Raw genomic sequence first — 17,954 nt, 5'->3', positions numbered from 1 at the left:
ACGCCGTGTGCATCATCACTTTCAAGTCTCTAGATATAGTTCCGTGTCTCTAGCTTTCCGACTGAAGATTTATGCGCCCGGACATGACCCGACCGGAAGACAGCGCGGGCGGAATGCCAAGATAATAGTCGATCTTTCAGGCCCTCGGAAAGCTGAGCATTGCTGTGTCCTTGTCTGTACATGCGCGGAACAAATGTCAGGCTCGCCGGAAGCTGACAGACATATTGATCCATGTCGAATTGTCTCATTTTCACATCACTTGTCCCAACTATCCCGCATGCAAAGTATCAGCAATGCCGCAGGTGGCTATCTTAGACATTTGACGCATTCTCTTTGAGGGACTTCATTAGTCGCTAGATCAGCCCTCCGAATTTGCCGCGGCCTCATTGCCTACTTAGCCTTTTGACTCTAACGGCATGGCAGCGCGACATCTGCCGCAGTACAGTTGCATGCGTGAGTAGGTATTTTCTTGTTTCGCTCTTGCTGAAAGCTGAGAAGCACAATGACCCAGAACGCTATTCAAATCCAATTTGGTCAAAAGCAACCGACTACCGCAGTACATGGCTTTTCCCTTCGCATGGGCAACCCAGCATGGATAAGTAGCCGTTCCATCTGAGGCAAAACGGGTGTGACAGGTTCTAGAACCTGTAGAAAACCCGACTGTGCGGGGAGAACCGCTTAACCGAGCCTAATAGAGTGTGATGTGAACAGGTGCTCCTAAAAGCAGCAGTCCGCTCAAGTTGAACTTTCGTCGGATTTACGATCACCCTGCAATCTAGAACATGTGTTCATGACTCATGTTCCCGCCAAGCTCTAGAGTTTCAGGGACTATGTTCACTGAATCTGACTTCGCTTGATTTCCTGTCTTGACTCGAGGAAGCTGAGCAATCTTATCATTGGCCTCCACGCCATTAGTGAAAGAAGGTTAGTGGTTGTTCATCTTGAAGTCCTCGAGAACCTTTCGTTTTTTGGTTTAACCGCCAATACAGAAGGGCGAAGTATGGGAAAAACGTAAGTGCTCAGTGTCTTTACATTTTGCGTGGTCGAATTGAAATGCCTTTGAGTGTGCTAAGTTTTCTATTGATTCTAATCCCGGAACAAACAACCCAAGACAGCAGAGGGGCAGTACATGACGATTTAAACATCCAGCAGGTACCTCGTGTTTTGCCAAACTCTTTCTTATGCATACCTTAAGTTAGTGGGCACTCTTGTCAACGTGGCTATTCTCGAGAAGGTTAGCATCACTGGTCTTCATTTTCTGAAGCACAGAACCACAGAACCCCCCAGACAGAACAACATGTTGTATCCTGAATCCCAGTGAACTCTAAACTCGAACATGTTAGGGGAAGATCCAGGATCAGTGCCGTACATAAGTACAAGTCATGTTGATTGGTACATCTTGTGACAGTATACACCGGTAAGATACGTGTAAAAACATACAAAAGGCTGTGGAAAGCCTCAACCCACAGATTGCTTCTGATCATCAGCTTTCTATCCCATCACTACAGTCTTTCATTCGGACCGAATTCACACTCACTGTCAATATTCAAAGGTCCTTCCGACTCAAAAGAAATAGTGTAAGCTACACGTCGGTCATTGGCTCGACTTGGTAACAAATGCTAATGTAAGAAACTCTTATAGCAAGATGGTTCGCATCACCTCTGTCCTTGCAGTTCTCGCTGCTGTCACCTCGGCCTCAGCCCTGCGATGCAACATCCAAGTCCGCAACTCCGTCGGCGGAGTCGTTGGAAGCTCTTGTGTCGACGCAGGCGCCACTGGATCTGTTAAGAGCTCTCAATCCGGCGCTACGATAAACTTCAAGACCTCCACCAGCTGTGGCGTTGATGCCACTGGTGGTCTTGGCCCCAACGAGTCTCTCTCCAACGGTGGCAACTGCTAAACGGTCTGCGTCTCTCACGATTTACGCCCCATGCAATCTCAGAACGGCCTGCTAGGGGTTGAACTAAGGACACGCAATTATGCTAGGCACGTCAGCGGTACTGCAATAGACACATAGATCTTCGTCTTCATGTCATGCTTCCGCATAGTCTTCACTTTCTATGTTCATTTCTGTGAATTTTGGGCTCTTCTAATATGAAAAGGGTCGCTGGATGTCCGCATTTCCCTGGGAAACTTCTCTCGTTCTATCAAAGTAATATCAGGCATCGTAATGAGCCCAAAGCCAGAATTAAATCCATCATTCTGTCGTCACATAAAGGTTCAGACACAGGCAGGAGAGAAGGGGGTCACTTGACATCTATCTGTGAGGTAGCTTCCTAGATCATGTTGGTAGGCTTATTTCTACATCTGCAGATCTCGGAGATTGATAAGATAAGTCGACTTAGCAACTACTCAGATGAGAACTGTCGACAAGCCCATTGATATCGGGAGCAACGAACTGTCAAACTTGACAATACGTCCTGCAACCTTGCGAGATAGCATAGATACAATCGTCGAGCTATCTCATGCGCCAAGTCGGTAGATAGTCTCCAACGGTCATGTTCATCCGAGAGTCTTGTCTCCTGTGCCCTTATCATAGGCTGTTGGTTTAAACCCCAACAGGACTCGCCCGCATCCCGCATTTTGAGCTCGACATACCCCACTTACATTGCGTCTTGATAACGCCATCAGATAATGCATGCCTTATTCGTTGCGGCAAGGTCCCTCCGCATCCCATGCTATTCCCGCGGTTAGCTCGGTAGATTGTGAGGTAAATAGCCGACGCGAGAAAGACCAATATGGACCTCGAGGTCGGGGCGAGTGCGACGCAGAATATCGTCAACTTCGCTATTGGCCCAGCCACTAGCTCGTCCAGCATTCCCAGCAAGCCGTTCCGGGGTTCTTCGCGGAATTGAACGTTGACCAATGATTGCCTTGTCATTTCCCCTGCCATAAGATGATAAGCTATTCCCATCTTGAAGAAGAAACTGCATTATCGGGGTGGCAACGCAGCTCCTTTCACAGCACATCACGAAGATCCGCAATTGCATGCTGTTAGTGCCCGGAAGACCTGTGGTTATTTTCTTTATATTGAATGCAATGGCGTCCTTCCCGAGTGTCTGCTCTCGTAGCGCGCATTTTGCAATAACGCAGCCATGTCTCAATTACGGGATGAGAAGGCTACGCTGAACGATTCCAAAGCCCCCACTGTGGCTGTTGATCCTGTGCTTGATACAACGGAGAAGCTCTTTCTCGGTGGGCTAGATGACAGTCCAGACAGAACAAAGCGGGGATCGACTGATGATTCGGAAACGGAATATGACTTTAAATCCGAAGAGTTCGCAAATATTCCAGAGCTTGTTCGGACCGTCGTGGGCTTCGAAGATGACCCGTCCTTGCCCGTCATAACCTTTCGATCCATTCTACTCTCGACCGTCTTTTGTACGATTGGCAGCACTGTTTCTCAACTCTCATAGTAAGATTACATCTCGATATCACTGATCTAGCATGAAAACTGAATGATGAGTAGCTTCCGAACAACTACTGCGCCGTTCCCAGTCTTCTTCGTTATCTTGGCATCAGCCCCTCTTGGAAGGCTACTTGCCAGAATACTGCCAGCTTATACCGTGCCATTGGGACGATTTTCTTTCTCTCTGAACCCTGGGCCATTTTCTATCAAAGAGCATGCAATCATTGGAATTGCGGCAAATGCTGGCAGTCAAGGCCAATGGGCAAGTTAGTACAGCCCACCCCCTTGGCTATTACTTGCACTGACCTGATCCAGCTTACCTTCCCACGAATGCGGCTTTATACTACGGCATCACAATAAATCCAGCCATAGCTTTGTTCTTCGGATGGGTCAGTTCCATCAGCCTATTTGTGCGTCCCACTAGCTGATCCTGGTAGGGTGCATCGCTTCTCGGATTTGCCTTTGCAGCAATGGGTAAGGCTCTAGAACTTAGCCTCAAAGAGAACCTGCTAACTCCACCAAGTTCGAAAGATTTTGATTGATGATCCGGAGTTCATCTTCCCACTTTCTCTGCAGCAAGTCACGCTCTATAGAAGCATGCAAGGCAAAAGCGAGCTTCATAAAAGCGTTTCTCAGAAGCAGATGAAGGTAAACAACTTGTCCCGCGTACATCCTGGAAATGGCTGACATTATTATCCAGGTGTTCTGGTGGATTTTGCTGGGGACATTTGTCTGGCAGTTCCTGCCTGAGTATATATTCCCATTCGTTGCCGCACTTGCGCCTCTCTGCTGGTTCGCTAGCCGCAACCATGTGGTCAACTTTCTCGGTGCGGGAAGAGGAGGTGTCGGACTTCTCAACATCACACTCAACTGGTCCAACATCACATCTACGGTCATCACCTACCCTTACAGCGTTCAGGTTACCATCTTCGTTGGTTTTGTTATTACGGTAAGCCAAATTCCCTATCTTGGCTTTACGATACTAAGAGAAACATTTCATTAGACTTGGATCTTGATTCCGGTTGCGTACTTCGGGAACCTATGGGGTTCCCCTACGTATAACATCATGTCCAATGGCGTATTCCAGAAGAATGGATCAGATTATCCATTTGAGTCTTTGAGTAATAATGATCTATCCCAACTGGTTACTCATGACTAATTAGCCCAGTCTACACTGACTCGAGCGGGAACCAACATGTCAATGAGACAAGATACCACGAAGTTGGCCTTGCCTACTCAGGCGCCCAATACACGTGGGAGATTTTCATGGTAAGTGGAACACATCAAAGCCATCTACTGGGTACGAATATTCAATTTCTAATGCTATTTCATACAGTGGTATGCATCATACATCTCCTCGTTTGTCTGGTGTGGCTTGTTCTTGGGTCCCAAGATTGTCAAGATTTGGAAAGCCAGGAAGGATAAAGGAGAATACCATCAGGATCGTTTGAGGTAAGCAATCACCTAATTAAGATGCTAGGGTAGGACTTTTTCTGACTCGAACAGCCGCATCATCCAACAATATCCCGGTCTCACTTTATGGTAAGCTCCATTGGAGATTCGGACCGCGCAGCACCTGACTTGTTCTAGGGAATGGGGTCTTCTCACAGCGATACCCGTTGGAATCCTTCTTGTCATTGTCGCCACAAAGTCAATCTGGATGCCGACCTGGACCTACTTCGTCGCACTGGGATTTGGTGCTGCAGCCATGTTACCTATGAGTTTGGTCTACGCCATGTCGGGTTATTCGATTAAGGTTGGCTTTTTTAACGAGCTCATCTATGGCTGTAAGTGCCTAAGTTCTACCTGTAATGGCCAGTTGAAGCTGATAATCGTCTTCAGATATGATCGACGCCCGTGGATCATCTCGCCATCCACTTGGTCAGCTCGCTTACCGCATCATATCCGGCAACGTTTGGTATGATGCTCGAATTGTTCTTGAGGACCAAAAGGTAAGGCGCGATCTCATTCCTCGGCATATGAAGCAAGACTCACGAAAACGCAGATTGGCCACTATCTCCATCTACCCCCTAGGGACGTGGTTGGCATCCAAATCATCGCAAACATGCTCGCCCTTCCAATCAACTATGGCGTCATGCGATGGGTCATCGCCTCAAAATTCGACTACGTCAGTGGCCGCGTCCCCGATCCTGCGGGGCAGTGGACGGGACAAGAGTTCAAGAGCTACAACACAGCTGGTATTCAATACGCCCTGGTCGGTCCAAAGAAACTCTTCGCATCATCTTTCTTCAAGCCAGTTTTATATGGGTTCCCCGCAGGAGCAGTGGCTCCCATAATTATCTGGCTCCTCCACAAGAAGTTCCCTAAAGCAAGATTTGATCTTTGGAACTCGACCATCTTCTTTGCCAGCGCCGCCACCTTCCACGGAAATCTCAGCACCGGACCTTTCACGACCTTCCTGGTTGGAACGTTCTTCAATTTCTATCTGTACCGGTACAGACGCAAGTTTTGGAACAAGTGGGCTTACATCAGTGGCGCCGCATTGGACACTGGGTTTAATGCCAATCTACTGTTTATCTTCATCTTTCTCGGAACGACGGGAGCTGTGATGGTGAATTGGTGGGGCAATAATGCAGACAATATTGAGCGCTGCTTCGCCTTAAAGAAGTAGAGAGGTTAGCTTCACACAAAGCCTACCTAACTGCTTACCAACAGGTTGAAGATGTAAGGGTCTAGGACAAGGTCGATGCCATTGGTCTAGCCTACTACTACGAGTACAATAAATCTTCTTGAAGAACAGGAAACAGAACCGTATCCTCCCTATTTCCTGGGCATTCTTATAACCTTGCCATTGACCTTGTCGATATTCCTGGAACCTTCTAGCGAATGCGCCATTGGATTTGGTGGGTCCAATGAGTCGTGGCTGAGGGTCTTGCCGAAGGCCGAACACCGGTCCATAGACCGTGACAGAAGACATCACTGAGGTCAAGAGTGACGGGGTTGAACATACCCATAGGATCATTAGTACGTCGAAGAAAGTAGACAGACAGTATGAGATTTATCATTGAGTGCAGAGAAGTCACCTCAACATCGCAAAATCGATATTTCATCCAGTGACCGCCTATTTTTGCTGTGCTAAGCGACTGCTTTTCCTGTGGTTAGACTCTACCTTACCGTCGTCGTCGTCGTCGTCGCCGCTGTCGCTACTATCGTCTTCAACAGGAGTAATGGTAGCCGCGCAGACAGAAGGAAATTAGGCGGTCTCTTCGTCTATATGATTTGAATCTCGACCAATTGCTTCTCCCCGTTGTCCAACCACGCTCTTGCTTCACCACGCATGAGACCTTCCACGAAACACTGGCCAATCACCCGCCAACCATTACCTTGTTGCCGCATAATGATAGGTGCGGAGCAGCCTTTGATCACGAATATCGAGTCCCCTTTCCTGAGTGCTTTCAGTGTAGCCGCTCCGAAGAGTCCTCTCTCGGTAGTAAATACAGGATATACGATGCCCACATGCTTATCCAGGGATTCTACGAACGCCTTAGGGTTCTTGCACATCCCCACATCCTCAACACGGGGGAAGAAACTCTTGAAATCGCAACCCCATGGTCTCCAATGAGCGGCGACCTGCTTTCGGAACTGATTCAAGTCGTTCAAGTTGGCGTGGTTCAGGACTGGGCCCCAGCCACTCTCCTTCATTGCGATGATATTCGGATCGTTGCTGTCCAAGCTGTCGAGCCATGGAATGTCAAGGACCGTTGTTCCCGTGTGGCAATCATAGATCGCTGCTCGATGCAGGGTTTTGATGATTGCCTCTTTCGCGTTTTGTGGCAATATCGTGCAAGCCGGCTGCACAGCATCTTCCAAGACTGAAAGTCCTCCACTTGCCCATCCTAAATGAGGTGCCGTTCCGTCCACCACGTCAACTTGGAATCCTTTCGTCACTAGTATCCGCCCACCATTGTCCAATCTGAACTCTGCTTCTTGACCCCAGCTAGCATCGCAGTCAGCGCCCCAGAGATAGGGATCCCACGCAGAAGTCAGGTCAGGTACCCAAGACGGAAGCTCCAGATCAGAGTCTGTGGTACCAGTAAGGATGATGTCGAAAGACTCGAAGCCGGAGACAAGTGCTCTAGCAAAGTCACAGAACACCTCGGATGCGTCTTTTGTATAATCTGGCTCGACATGTTTCGTCACATACTCGGGTATCATCCCCATCAAGCCGTAAAGCCGGTCTCGCAGGTCAAGTGAGCCAGCGAGACGCCCAACCATTAGCAGCAGCCCCAGATCGTCTTGGTCCTTTCTCTTTTCTTCTAAAGTCTGCGCACGACCACGACGGACGCGCTCTTGATTGGCTTCAACCAATTCAACGAGCTTGAGTACCCGCCACACCTTCTCTCGAGCCCTTACGGCACCACGGATGTTGGTTGCGCGCTGCAGGAAATTCTTCAACGGGATCAACCCCATACGGAACGTCCCAAAGAGAATTGAGGGATTGAACGGCCCAAGGCACTTTTCTTGGATAACCCACACTCGGGTCCAATATTGCGCGCTAACGACAATGTCAATCGAATTCCTAATGGTCTCCTTCTTAATCGGATCGGCGAGCACTTTCTCAAGTACCTCTGAAGCTGTTTGATCGTCTTTGCACTGGACGATGCACTCATGCAGCAGTGCAACATCGTGAATGGCGTTGTCTGGAACCTTGCCGAGCCAGATCGATACAATGAGAGCCTTGCCGTAAATCATGCGCATTCGCTTGACTTGACGATTGCGCTCAGCCAAGTCTTTCTGGTTGATGCAAATGGCATCGACCCAAATCTTCAAGCCACCAACATAGTCCGGGTCCGAAGACAAGGCCCTCAGCGCCGCCTCAAGATTCTGGCCCACGAGAATGACTCGACCGTCCATAATGATAGGCACTTTGACAGTCTGATCGCCCCAAGCATAGCTGAGTGCTCCGTAGTCGCCCCATGCAAAGCGATGGTACCTCTGATGCGACCGGTCTCGTTCAGCCGGCGAGCTTGCCCTCGTGGGGCTCAGTGAGCGATATCGCTCGTTTGAAAATCGACGCCATCCCTCATCGCTATTGCGCCTGGAGAGTAGTCTTATTGAAGAGTTTGATTCAAACAGGCGGTAATCTGATAGATGAGCGTCGAGAGAGACGTGCTGTAGCGTACAGTGAACGAGACCATGCCATTCCGGAGGCTCGTCCCGTAACTTCGCGAGTGGTGGCAGTTCAAGTGTCTGTAAGTTGAGAACGCGAATCTCGTTGCGGCTTTCGTTGAGTGGAGAGTAAGGGAAATTCGCCACGTCGGTCCGTTGATGTAATGCCATGGTAACGTTAGCGAAGAAAACCTGAATTTTGGAAGAAATTCCAGAGAAGTGGCTCAGACAATCCGGTGCGGCACATGAGGTATTTAGCCTTGGCGTATGTTGCACGAAGATGCGGCATGGGGACGGGTACGGTACTTCATCGATTCAGCCCAGCTGACGCTGCCTACAGATAACCGGGGGTTTGGCACAGCCCCCAATCGAATATGAGGGGCTGGCCGGGGTCACCATTGGTTCTTCGCCAAAGTCCTAACACAGATCGGTTATGGGTCCGGAGCTTTTTACACTTGAATTGGGAAAGGTGTGCTCACCATCCTCACGGGATTAAGGCCAATTCCCACGCCGCGATACAAGGAAGACGGCGCATTCGTTTTTGAACATTGATATTCTGAATCACAAATCGCCAAATTGCCCCTTCTTTCAAGATATTTCTTGTTGAACTCCATCTAGCGCTCGACAATTTGCTTGCCTTTGGCCAAGCTACGTGCCTCGGATGTCGGGTAGAAGGCGATGCGGCAGCGGCACACTCTGTCTCATACTAGTTGCGCATCGGAGTCGGCTCCGATGTGTGGGGCCGAGAACTCGGGACACACAAACCGTCCCAGCGGCCCTCCCCGGAGATCCTGTATATGAATATCAGCGACAAGGGGAAAATCTACTCTCCCGATCAAGCAAGAGGGGTTCCATAAGTTATGAGCTTGGGCTCCGCCAAAATGCCGCCAGAGTGCGCGGAACAGCACCAACATTAAGCGCCGATCAACTCTGGCGCTTAACCACCCCTGCTTACAGTTGCATTGCTTCAATCACCCCACGGCACAGCCATATGCTCTGATGAAGCGCCTTGGAGGACTCCAACATTGTTGGTTCTATGTATGAACGGCGCCACCCGCGCGGCCCGTTCCCTCGATGGTGTGCTATTGATCTTTCTTCCCTCCTCATCGTCACACAACTCCAGGCCATTGTAGCACTCGAATTCCACAGCCAAATAGCACAACTTTGAAGATTCAAATTGCATGGATGAAAATCGACCAATCCGCCTCCTTTCTCTCGGTGAGACGTTCGCAACTGACCTCGCTGGCAACATGGCTGACCATACCAGATGGAGGCGGCATCAGAGGTGTATCCTCTATCCTCGTCCTCAAAGAGGTGATGCGCCAGGTAAACATAGACAGGAAGCCAGAAGACCACCTTTTACCATGGCAGGTCTTCGATCTCATCGGAGGCACAAGCACTGGGGGGTAAGTGGCAGAAAGTCAACCCAGACGCGTCCCCTTATTCTGATCTCCGCCTCAGTATAATTGCTCTCATGCTCGGTTGTCTCAGAATGTCAGTCGATGAGTGCTATGAAGTTTACATGAAGCTTTCGAAGACAATATTCAAGCCCAAACGTTGGAAATGCAACGTTTTCAGCCGCAGCATTGACCTTATATCCGCCAACGAGCGGTACGATTCGGCCAAGATGGAAGAGCTGGTGAAACAAATCATCAAAGAACGGACGGGTTCTCGCAACACTATGCTTCAGGATCCCTTACAAGGATCTCCATGTAAAGTGCACGTCTCCTCTAGCTCATCTCGAGATGAGACTCTGTCTGACCAGATTTTCCAGGTTCGTTGCGACGGTTCGCGCAGACGACGAGGAACTTCTCCTACTGCGGTCTTACGTCAACAAGCAGCAACCAGACATGCACTCTGCAAAGTTCGAGATGTGGGAGGCTCTCCGCGCAACCTCCGCCGCAAGCACTTACTTCAAAGAATACCGGCGTGGCAACGAGGGGTACGTCGACGGGGCTTTCAAAAGCAACAACCCCATCTTCGAGGTCCACCACGAAGCCGCCGACCTTTGGCCTGGGCGCGACGTTTTCCTCATTAGCATCGGTACAGGAACAAAACCGAGCGCACCGCTTGGCGGCCATGTCGTTAAGCTTGTCAGATCCATGACGAAGCTCGCGACAGCTACAGAGGGATCGTGGATCAGATTTAACCGCACGCATAAGCAGCTAGCGGAGGAGAATCGTCTTTTTCGGTTCAGCGCTCCAGGGATTGGGGAGGTCGATCTTGGAAACTACAAGATGATTGGAAATGTGGCGATGAGAACCGAGACGTATCTTCGAGATACCACTACCGCTCGAGACATCGCACGGTGTTCAAAGGAGATGGTAGCAATCCAGACCAATGAGTACACGACAGTTCACAAGCTGAAAGACAGCGAGAGAGGTATGATCTGTGTGAAAATATGATATATATCAGCTAATGTATTTGCAGATTGCCTCAAGCTCCTGTCCGGTGCAGGGGGTGCTTACGAGAGCCAGAGATTAAGCATCGAAACGCCCGTTCAAGGAACTTGCCACTGGTTCCTCAACCACAAAGCTTTCACAAGCTGGCTAAGAGATGCCTCTTCAGCCTTACTATGGGTTACAGCCAATCCAGGTTGCGGCAAAACGGTTCTGTCTAGATTCCTCGTCGATGTACTCTCCCGACAATCCTCTGAAGCCACGGTCTGCTACTTTTTCTTCAAGGCCGGCGAAGAGGGGCGACACCATGCACACCAAGCCCTCTGTGCCATCTTGCACAACGTGTTCAAGGTGCATGCCAAGGCTATCGAATGTGCGATGAAGGAGTACTCGTCAAATGACGCCAAAAACTTCACACAGAATATCGAGGCCTTGTGGGACAGTCTGTGCGAGGCATCCGATTCGTTGCCAAACAAGCAGATCATTGTCATCATCGACGCCCTAGATGAATGCAGCGAGCATTCAAGAAATCGTCTCATCGACCTTCTTGTAAGCACTTTCCCCCACATGATCGGCAGCCGGAAGTTACTCGGGCGTCTGAAGATCATCGTGACAAGTCGTCCGTGGCCCAGTATTGAGAGTCGCTTCCGCTATCTCAGCTGTGTTCGTCTTCGTGGCGAGAACGAGACGTCTTCGCTCTCAAAAGACATCGAGACAATGGTCAAAGCAAAGGTCAGCAAGTTGAAAGTGGAAGGCACGATAACGCCTGAAGCCTGCACCATACTAGAGACAAGCCTTGCTCAGGGGGCCGACCGGACATTCCTCTGGGCATCTTTGGTTTTAGAAACCATATCCAAGCTCCCATCGCGAAAACTGAGCGTGGTAAAGAGCACCCTTGAAGTCACTCCTGCCAGTCTGGATCAGCTTTACGAAACTGCGTTGCAAGGCGTTGAGGACCGAGTTGCCACGACTAAGATGTTGCAGATCATCCTCGCCGCCACTCGCCCTCTCACTCTTGAGGAGATCAATCTGGCAATGAACATCAGCTCCACTCATGAGACCGTCCAAGACCTTCTGGACGACCTCGAGCCAGACGTGGAGTATACCGTGAAGAAGCTTGGAGGCTTTTTCGTGAGAATCATGAACTCGACAGTGTACCTCGTACACCAAACCGCCCGAGACTTCTTGTTACGCATCAAGTCAGCAGATTCGACGGGCTGGAAAGTTTGTCTCGACATTTCAGATTGTCACTCAGCGATGTCTCAAATCGCTGTTGGCGTCCTTCTTTTGAAGGGTTGGCCAGTGAGAGAGCCATCCTTCGAGAAATCTGGCTCGATAGAAAAGTCGAATAAGTCTTTCGAAGAGTCTCTTTCACCGACTACAGCGCGATTTTTCATATACGCCGCAAAGAACTGGGCACGCCACGCCCAACTTCAAGGTAATGCGTTTGAGACCGATGTCACTCTGCGTCGATGTATCGCAACACTGTGCAACGTGGGGGATGCTAGGTTTCATGCCTGGTGGTATTTCATGTGGGATCACCCTTGGTGGTTCCTGGATATCTTTCGGATTGGCGCCAGCGACTATTCAAATGCAAGCCAATTTCCATTACATTTAGCAGCTGGGTGGGGATACCCTGCTGTAATGAGGGGTTTGATAGACTCCCAGTCTTTCACGATAACATCACGCACGACGGAAGGCTTTGACTGTTTGGTCGCAGCATCGATGACGCATAGGGCCTCGGTTGTCAAATGGATATTAGCCAACTTTGAGCCCTCGTGCTTGCAGTTGGGGATCGCGCTACAGGGTACTGCCAGCGCTGACATCTCCAGACTGTTGGTGGATAAGGGCGTCGATCTTCAGCAAGAGTATCCGAGCCCCAAAAGACATGTCGTGGAGAATAGGCTGGTGCTCTTGCAAGCCGTATATGACACGAAGGAAAAGTTTGAATTTCTGTTATCCAAAGGTGCCGCTGGTTGGGGGGATGCCGTCAGGTCAGCAGCAGGCTCAGGAAAGGTTGAACAGCTGCAACTTCTTCTAAGCGCAGCGGATAGTGTGGCCGAGCATGAAAAGCTTCTGGACCTTCCCGATGCGCTGAAACTGGCGAGTGAGAACGGCCACGCCTCGACGAGGAGACTCCTCTTGAATGCTGGTGTACAGGAGCCCGAAGACACAGACATTTCGGCCGGTTTAGTGGAGGCAGCGACGCTTGGGTGCGACGAATACAACATACGAGCACTGGTTGAGGACGGAGCTCGGGACGTCGAAGGCAAGGCGTTGTTCTCGAGAGCATCCTTCGGCGAAGTCGAGGGGATCCGCACATTACTGTCAGTGCTGGAGTATTCGTGCGAGCTTGTGAATGCCGCTCTGCTGATTTTCTTCGACACGTATCTTGATGATGGAGCCAGAGGATTTTCGATGAAAACCATCCACAAGACTCTGTCGTCAACCAATGGTCGAAGACTTTGGAATGGCTTTTCCAGACAGCCAATGATCGGCCAAAGTCAACAGGCAAACGAGGAGTTCCTGAAGCTGATGTCGAGTCGGAATGCACGACTCCCAGCAGCCAGGTTCCACCAAGCAGTTTGCTGTGCGATCGCTATGGATGAGAAGCTTGCTATCTTTCTCATCGAGAATCGCAAGACATTACAGGAAAGCAGCGATATGACTGGGACATATGAATATCTTGCGCTGGCCTGTCTTTGGGGTCGAGTCAGAATCATCGAATATCTTTTCGAGAAGGACACTGAGAAAGGTCCGCTGACCTTGTGCGACCAGCTCTTCCGCGCTGTTGTGGTTTCGGGAAATATCACTGCTTTAGACATTATGCTTCACAGAAAAAGCGCCAGCGGCTTGGGCTCCAAAATTGGATTTGTTGGGGAAGAGTTCTCGGCCTATTGGGTCGAAGTCGAGAAGGTGCTAGGTACTCACGACGCCGCGGCATCTCCGCTTGACATCGCCGCCAGGCTCGGGTATCAAGATATGGTGGCCAAGTTGACGTCGGCTAAGATGGCGCTGCGAAGTCCGACAGCGGAATAAGCATGGCATGCGGCATTGTGTGTTGGTTCGGTTTGGCCTGTTATTATTAGAAAGGCACTGTGTGTTGGTTCGACGGGAATGCTTTTATTGGACCTCGATATTGGCGCACGTAGGATTTTCCAGCCCTACAGATTGTCCGGGTAGATGCAGATATGGGATTGTGAATTTGGAATAATCCCCTGAAAATGCTGACGCATTCTGTTCAGAGTGACACGAAAGCAAACTTAGTGGAAGCTCCGAGATAGGCTGACTTATTAACAAGGCGATTATGAGAGTGAGGTGAGTCGGCATTTGAAGATGTGAAATCAGATCAAGACCGAGCTCCGCGAATGATCGCCGACCGAGAGCCGTTGAGGGAAAGAGTGGGTACCGTGACAGCCCCCCGGAAACCTCAGCTATGGTATCGGAATGCACAGACGCACAGACGGAGGTACATCTGATGCCATATGAATTACTCGCAGAAAGCAAGTATCCTTGCCTTGTGCGCCACTCCCATGGCGTCCCTCTCGCGTCATCGATACCCTGAGGTCCTGACAAATCAAGAAGGGAATTTACTGGCAGCGCCCATGTCACTTTACCGATTCTGCGCTGTGGGCAGCTACTTAGCACATTATTAACGACATCCACATTGAGCCTTCCCGAGCGAATTCTTGCCCGCTGCTGGTGGTTCTCAGACGCCCTTTGCCTGCCCAACCACACCTCTAAGCCTTTAAGCAGCATTGCTCTTTCCCCCTCCCCCTCCTCACTATTTAGTCCGATTTCCTCCCGCGTCACCGCCGCGTGCCCCTCCTTCCATCCCACATGTCTTTCAGACTCTTCCGTCCAGTTCAACGCATCGCGAAAACCTCACTACCTTTCACCTACCGAAACTTCCACGTATCTTCGCCCAACATGGTTGTCCACAACGTCAAGAGGTAAGATTTCTTGTCGCCCCCTTTGGCGTTTGGCCCAGCACTAGATATCCCCGCGGTAGCTGGCGGGCCGCTGTCAATGATGATTGCTAACACAGAATTCCCTTACAGCAAGGAGGAGTTCAACGCCAAGCTGGCAGACCCTAAGACCCCCCTCATCATTCTTGACGCCTTCGCCACCTGGTGCGGTCCCTGCAAGGCTATCGCTCCTATCCTCGCCAAGTAAGTTGGTTCCTTCTTTCTCCTCCATGCGCCTACAAGGCTGCGTACCATTCGATGCATGCGCTAACATGTCTCTGTCTTACAGCCTGTCCAACACCAAGGAGGCTGAGGGCCTTCACTTCGTCAAGATTGACGTCGACGAGGTTCCCGACCTGAGCCAGGACCTTGGCATCCGCGCCATGCCCACCTTCCTTATCTTCAAGAACGGCGAGAAGGTCGACGAGGTCGTCGGTGCCAACCCCAACGCTCTCACCGCTGCTGTCAAGAAGTACGCTGCTGAGTTCCCCCCCGTCGCTGCGACGGAGGAGAAGGCCGAGTAAATATACAAATATGCAATTCGGTTTTTGGATGGAGGAAGGCATTAAAAATAGCCAAAACGATGGGGCTCCACGCTGAGCGCGTCATGGCAATAGATACCACACCACAATAAACATGCCCGTTACCTAAGTTCCCACTTTCCAAGTTGCGATGGTGATGTTTGGCACACGTGTGGTCATACAGAGAATCCCAATCGGTGCGTACAGCTTGAGAACGCGGGCCAATGCACAGCCCGACCGAGTCTCGGTGTATGCTTTGAGTTGTAAGCTCAGTGACAAATCGGCTGACACGACTTGTGGATTGCTGATTCCGACGCGCCAGCTTCAGCGGGCGAATTAGGACGTACCATCGATCCCTCAGCACGTGGCTCGACATAGCGACTATCCGTCAAGCGCTAGTACACATCGTGAATTCTGGGGCGAATTGGTATTGTGTATTAAAGGCGCAAGAAGTCGTATGGTCCTATTGCAACCAAACGACGAGCAGAAGCGTTGGTAGCTCCCAATTTATGTACACTTGGCTTACCTGAGCCAATGACCTCATTTGACCGCAGATTGCCCACGCCTTTGGTTGACAGGGATTGGCTCAATTCAACGACTCCAGACCATGTCACCGCAAGGCGTTGACAATGGCGCCAGCGCAGGCCGAAAGAGAGACAACAACGGCCTTTATCGGGGTCGGGCGGGCTCAGTTCCGCTGCTGGGCCGGGGGTGAGTCAATTCCAATGGCCGTTTTGGCGCTGGGCCCCGCGCCGGTTTTCGCCCCGGTACCGCGGGGCTGCTTGCCCGCGGGAAGGGACGCCCCAGCCTCCAGACACCCTGCGCGACCGATTTCGATAAACATGGCACGATGGTGCATGCAGCAAATCACGCAAAGGCGTAGCTAGTGTCCGCCCGTATCAGTCGTTTTGCGGTGTATTAAAAGGGCTGAGGAAACCCGAGCCTGAACCGGTCAAACCCGATCAAAGTTGTTTAAAGCCGAGTGTGTCGAAGTCCTATCGGGAGCATCTACTAATCAGAAATAACTTTCTTGACTTCACCGCATACAGTCTACTCGAGGATATAAGTCATTTGAGTCACACTTGGGATATTTATTTAATATCGTAACTCCCAAGGAAACAACTACTATCTTCACATAGGAAAAGCACAAGATGACGAACCACATCGTTGTTCTTGGGTGAGTTGCCTCCAGTTTCATGCTCGTTTACACACTGACCGTCCTCAGCGCTGGCGTGTCCGGCCTCACTGCCGCCCTGCTCTTGTCCAAGAGCAAAGCCAACTCCGTGACTGTCATCGCGAAGCACATGCCCGGCGACTATGACATTGAATACACATCTCCCTGGGCTGGAGCCAACGTCCTGCCGTGAGTTTTAGATCATCACCTTACTAGCCACAAGGAACTGACTGACAACCTCCAGGATGGCCCCCGCCTCCGACAACAGATGGGAGAGGAGGACATGGCCCGAGATCAAGCGCCTGGCCGCTGAGGTGCCCGAGGCCGGCATCCATTTCCAAAGTGAGTTGTCTCATCATCTACAGCATGTCACACTCATACTGACATGTGCCAGAGTCAATTGTCTACCGCCGCAAGAAGGACATTGAGGCCGGCGGCAACCCCTACGACGCTCTCTACTCCGTGGAACCTTGGTATCGCGACATGATGCCCGACTTCCGCGAGCTGCGCCAGGACGAGCTCCCCGAAAACGCCCACTCGGGCTGCATCTTCACCTCCGTCTGCATCAACACGGCGCTCTACCTGCCCTGGCTGATCGGCGAGTGCCGCAAGAACGGCGTCGTCTTCAAGCGCGGCGTCATCGCGCACATCCAGGAGCTCAAGGGCCTGCACCACACGGGCAACCCCGCCGACATCATCGTCAACGCCTCGGGCCTGCTGGCGTGCAAGCTGGGCGGCGTCGAGGACAAGACAGTGCGCCCCGCGCGCGGGCAGGTCGTCGTCGTGCGCAACGAGATCGAGCCCATGGCCACCATCTCCGGCACCGACGACGGCCCGACGGAGGTGTGCTACATGATGACTCGCGCCAACGGCGGCGGCACGATCCTGGGCGGCACCTACGACAAGGATAACTGGGACGCGAACCCGGACCCCAACATTGCGGTGAGGATCATGAAGCGCGCCGTCGACCTGTGCCCTGCCCTGACGGGCGGCAAGGGCATCGAGGCGCTGAGCATCATTCGTCACGGCGTTGGACTGAGGCCGTACCGCGAGGGCGGCGTGAGGATCGAGATTGACACCAAGACCTTTGAGGACGGCACGCCGATTGTCCACGACTACGGCCACGCTGGCTGGGGATACCAGGGATCGTACGGCACTGCGGAGGGTGTTGTTGAGTTGGTGAACCAGATCAGGACGGAGAAGGGCGAGAAGCTGGCGAATGAGCCGAAGCTTTTCTCATGGGACCGGCCGGCGAAGTTGTAGATATGTAGTGTTGAGTTTTTCCTTCCTTTTATATAGCTTTCTGGATTTATTGGGCATGATATTCTATGATAGAAAAATAATGAAGCTGAG

General features: G+C 51.2%; 6 protein-coding genes across 6 annotated transcripts; 5 read left to right on the top strand and 1 right to left on the bottom strand.

Moving 5' to 3' along the window:
* Positions 1-1,382: 1,382 nt before the first annotated feature.
* On the top strand, positions 1,383-1,900 carry CGGC5_v016417 (uncharacterized protein; the record flags this gene model as incomplete). The annotated part of the gene is made up of 3 exons (XM_032036145.2): positions 1,383-1,392; positions 1,553-1,577; positions 1,642-1,900. 3 exons carry the CDS (start codon positions 1,383-1,385, stop codon positions 1,898-1,900), a joined length of 294 nt encoding a protein of 97 aa, XP_031893025.2.
* Positions 1,901-3,095: 1,195 nt separating this feature from the next.
* OPT5-0 (Oligopeptide transporter 5) lies at positions 3,096-6,041 on the top strand (the record flags this gene model as incomplete). Its single annotated transcript, XM_066153515.1, has 13 exons — positions 3,096-3,415; positions 3,470-3,675; positions 3,725-3,798; positions 3,847-3,883; positions 3,933-4,057; positions 4,110-4,358; positions 4,413-4,530; positions 4,578-4,678; positions 4,746-4,861; positions 4,916-4,951; positions 5,000-5,196; positions 5,252-5,361; positions 5,415-6,041. The coding sequence occupies 13 exons, from the start codon at positions 3,096-3,098 to the stop codon at positions 6,039-6,041; spliced, it is 2,316 nt and encodes a 771-aa protein (XP_066007197.1).
* A 599-nt stretch (positions 6,042-6,640) lies between these two features.
* On the bottom strand, positions 6,641-8,284 carry CGGC5_v016415 (Heterokaryon incompatibility protein 6, OR allele; the record flags this gene model as incomplete). The annotated part of the gene is made up of 1 exon (XM_032035921.1): positions 6,641-8,284. One exon carries the CDS (start codon positions 8,282-8,284, stop codon positions 6,641-6,643), a length of 1,644 nt encoding a protein of 547 aa, XP_031893023.1.
* A 1,436-nt stretch (positions 8,285-9,720) lies between these two features.
* CGGC5_v016414 (Vegetative incompatibility protein HET-E-1) lies at positions 9,721-13,977 on the top strand (the record flags this gene model as incomplete). Its single annotated transcript, XM_066153514.1, has 5 exons — positions 9,721-9,757; positions 9,807-9,945; positions 10,001-10,150; positions 10,314-10,921; positions 10,970-13,977. 5 exons carry the CDS (start codon positions 9,721-9,723, stop codon positions 13,975-13,977), a joined length of 3,942 nt encoding a protein of 1,313 aa, XP_066007229.1.
* Positions 13,978-14,868: 891 nt separating this feature from the next.
* On the top strand, positions 14,869-15,430 carry TRX1 (Thioredoxin; the record flags this gene model as incomplete). Its single annotated transcript, XM_032035695.1, has 3 exons — positions 14,869-14,891; positions 15,000-15,110; positions 15,196-15,430. The coding sequence occupies 3 exons, from the start codon at positions 14,869-14,871 to the stop codon at positions 15,428-15,430; spliced, it is 369 nt and encodes a 122-aa protein (XP_031893029.1).
* A 1,148-nt stretch (positions 15,431-16,578) lies between these two features.
* Positions 16,579-17,864, top strand: OXDA-1 (D-amino-acid oxidase; the record flags this gene model as incomplete). Its single annotated transcript, XM_032035585.1, has 4 exons — positions 16,579-16,604; positions 16,653-16,790; positions 16,846-16,943; positions 16,996-17,864. 4 exons carry the CDS (start codon positions 16,579-16,581, stop codon positions 17,862-17,864), a joined length of 1,131 nt encoding a protein of 376 aa, XP_031893028.1.
* Positions 17,865-17,954: the final 90 nt, after the last annotated feature.

Source organism: Colletotrichum fructicola (genome assembly GCF_000319635.2).
Source record: "Colletotrichum fructicola Nara gc5 chromosome Unknown KSG_Nara_v1_contig10, whole genome shotgun sequence".
Taxonomy (NCBI): Eukaryota; Fungi; Ascomycota; class Sordariomycetes; order Glomerellales; family Glomerellaceae; genus Colletotrichum; species Colletotrichum fructicola.
This window is presented reverse-complemented; position numbering and strand designations above follow the sequence as displayed.